This window comes from Anomaloglossus baeobatrachus, chromosome 1 (genome assembly GCF_048569485.1).
Source record: "Anomaloglossus baeobatrachus isolate aAnoBae1 chromosome 1, aAnoBae1.hap1, whole genome shotgun sequence".
Lineage (NCBI taxonomy): Eukaryota > Metazoa > Chordata > Amphibia > Anura > Aromobatidae > Anomaloglossus > Anomaloglossus baeobatrachus.
Window position 1 is genome coordinate 262,439,631 of NC_134353.1, and position 2,500 is coordinate 262,442,130.

General features: G+C 37.0%; 1 protein-coding gene across 2 annotated transcripts in view; it reads left to right on the forward strand.

Moving 5' to 3' along the window:
* The window catches only part of PITX2 (paired like homeodomain 2), a 29,758-nt gene that overhangs the window by 12,983 nt on the left and 14,275 nt on the right, over positions 1-2,500 (forward strand). For both annotated transcript variants that reach the window (XM_075336516.1, XM_075336509.1), the window contains exon 2: positions 1,519-1,594. In XM_075336516.1, coding sequence (XP_075192631.1) covers positions 1,549-1,594 — 46 coding nt within the window. In that variant the 5' untranslated portion in view covers positions 1,519-1,548. The remainder of the gene's footprint in view (positions 1-1,518; positions 1,595-2,500) is intronic.

The window sequence follows — 2,500 nt, forward strand, 5'->3', positions numbered from 1 at the left end:
TGGAGATGATTTGTATGAGTCTGCATCTTCTTGCTGCCTGCCCGATCATGGAGCTGAGATGTGAACCGGTGGCCATAATAAAGTTGAAATGAAAAGATCATTGTAATAATTAGGACGTAGCTCCAGGTCAGAATTCTGCATCAATGCAGACATGAAGTAATCATCAAGCCAATGCAGACATTAAAGGAGAGAAAAGATTACCAAGATGATGACATGCAAATTTCTTCCCAAATTATCATAAGTAAACATTCCAAGCCTGGCCTAATAAAATCCCATCTGTGTTACTTCATATCGAGTTAGGAAAAGAGAGCTGGGATAATGAATTTTCTAATATCTCACCAACAGACATCTCAATCAGCCACTAATCCTGTGATTTTACTGCACAATCATTCCAATCTGGGAAGCCAAACTTCTGCTCCTCTTTGGCAGCAGCCTGGGAAAAGCACAGGGGCAACAGTGAAAATGAATGTAAACCTATAGTAAGCTGATTGCCCCAAATATTGCACTACATTTAGACCTATATAGTGGTGCCCTCATCTCTGTACCCACTTGGTGTTGGAGTGCCAGTCCAGAGCCCACTGACACTGCTAATTGCAGAATATGAGATTACTGTGCATTATGAGGAAGCGAGAACAAAGTGATAAAACCCTGTACACACTGCAGAGGCCTGCTCTAAACTTTCATTAGTTAAAAAGTAATTTACTAAATGAGCCAGTGATGAAGATGATAGGGCTCCCTGCAATTAGCTAATGCTGTCCCTATAACAACAACTAGAGGGACCGAAGATGTGCACGAATCTATCATGACCACTAATGGAACCTTACATTCTGGAAATATTGTTTCATTTTAGACAAGTCTGATCATTTTTCTTTCATTGTCTATTTATTAAATATAAACGATTACTAATATATAATGTATCGAAATTGTTCAATTAAAGTGCAATTTGTTGAAGAGTAAATACAATAACGACAATTATATCAATGTGATCTCAACTTTAAAAAGAAAAAAAATATATAATATATATATATATATATATATATATATATATATATATATATAGATAGATAGATAGATAGATAGATAGATAGATAGATACATTGATACATAGATAGATATGTATAAAAAAAAACCTTTGTCCCTTTCAGAACGTGTAAATTAATATTATAATAATTAATAATATAATAATATATAAAAATAATATATAACTTTAAAGTACAGTATATCTATATTAAATATATCAATAATCATCACAAAGGAATGTTTAATTATACACATGACAGATAATAACATGATTGTGCTAAATATTAAGGCTAGAACGTAATACATAATAATTCTTAGACGAAGAAGAATTAGCAACAATGGAACTGATGCAATAATAATAGTGATATAATAGTAATACCAATAAATAATAGGGTCTTTCCCGCGCTAAATTATGATTTTCTATATACATTATTTATTTGATAGACTATTTTCTTCTAGATTATTTTTATGACTTTTATTTTGTCTTTTACCTTTCAGTATTTTGCCGATTAAGGGACAATAGCGGAAATGGAGTCTAACTGCCGCAAGTTGGTGACAACGTGTGTCCAGCTAGGTAAGGACTAAAGATTGTGTATACATGCGGTTTACATATTTACATTCATACTTAAATTCCACTGATTTCCCACCCTAGTGTTATAGAATCAATGCTGAGAAGAGAGCACAAAGTAGAAGCTAGTGAGCCCAATGCGTCTCCTCCTGCCCATGTATAATCTCCTGCTACCTGGGCTTGGAGTTCTGTTAATGTCCTGCTACTGGGATTTGGGGTTAAGTGTCATGCTACCTGGAATTGGGGTTCTGTTAATGTCCTGTCTGCTTGCACTTGAAGTCCTGCTAATGTCCTGTCTACCTGAATTGGGTTTCTGTTAATGTCCTGCTACCTGGACTTGAAGTTCTGCTAATATCCTGCTACTTGGACTTGGACTTGGGGTTCTGTTAATGTCCTGCTACTTGGACTTGGGGTTTTGTTAATGTCCTGCTACTGGGATTTGGGGTTAAGTATCATGCTACCTGGAATTGGGGTTCTGTTAATGTCCTGTCTGCTTGCACTTGAAGTCCTGCTAATGTTCTGTCTACCTGAATTGGGTTTCTGTTAATGTCCTGCTACCTGGACTTGAAGTTCTGCTAATATCCTGCTACCTGGACTTGAAGTTCTGCTAATATCCTGCTACTTGGACTTGGACTTGGGGTTTTGTTAATGTCCTGCTACTGGGACTTGGGGATAAGTGTCATGCTACCTGGAATTGGGGTTCTGTTAATTCCTGCTACTGGGCTTGGAGTTCTGTTAATGTCCTGTCTGCCTGGAGTTGAAGTTCTGCTAATGTCTTGTCTACCTGAATTGGGTTTCTGTTACTGTCCTGCTACCTGGACTTGAAGTTCTGCTAATATCCTGCCACTTGTACTTGGGGTTTTGTTAATGTCCTGCTACTTGGGCTTGGGGTTCTGTTAACGTCCTGCTACA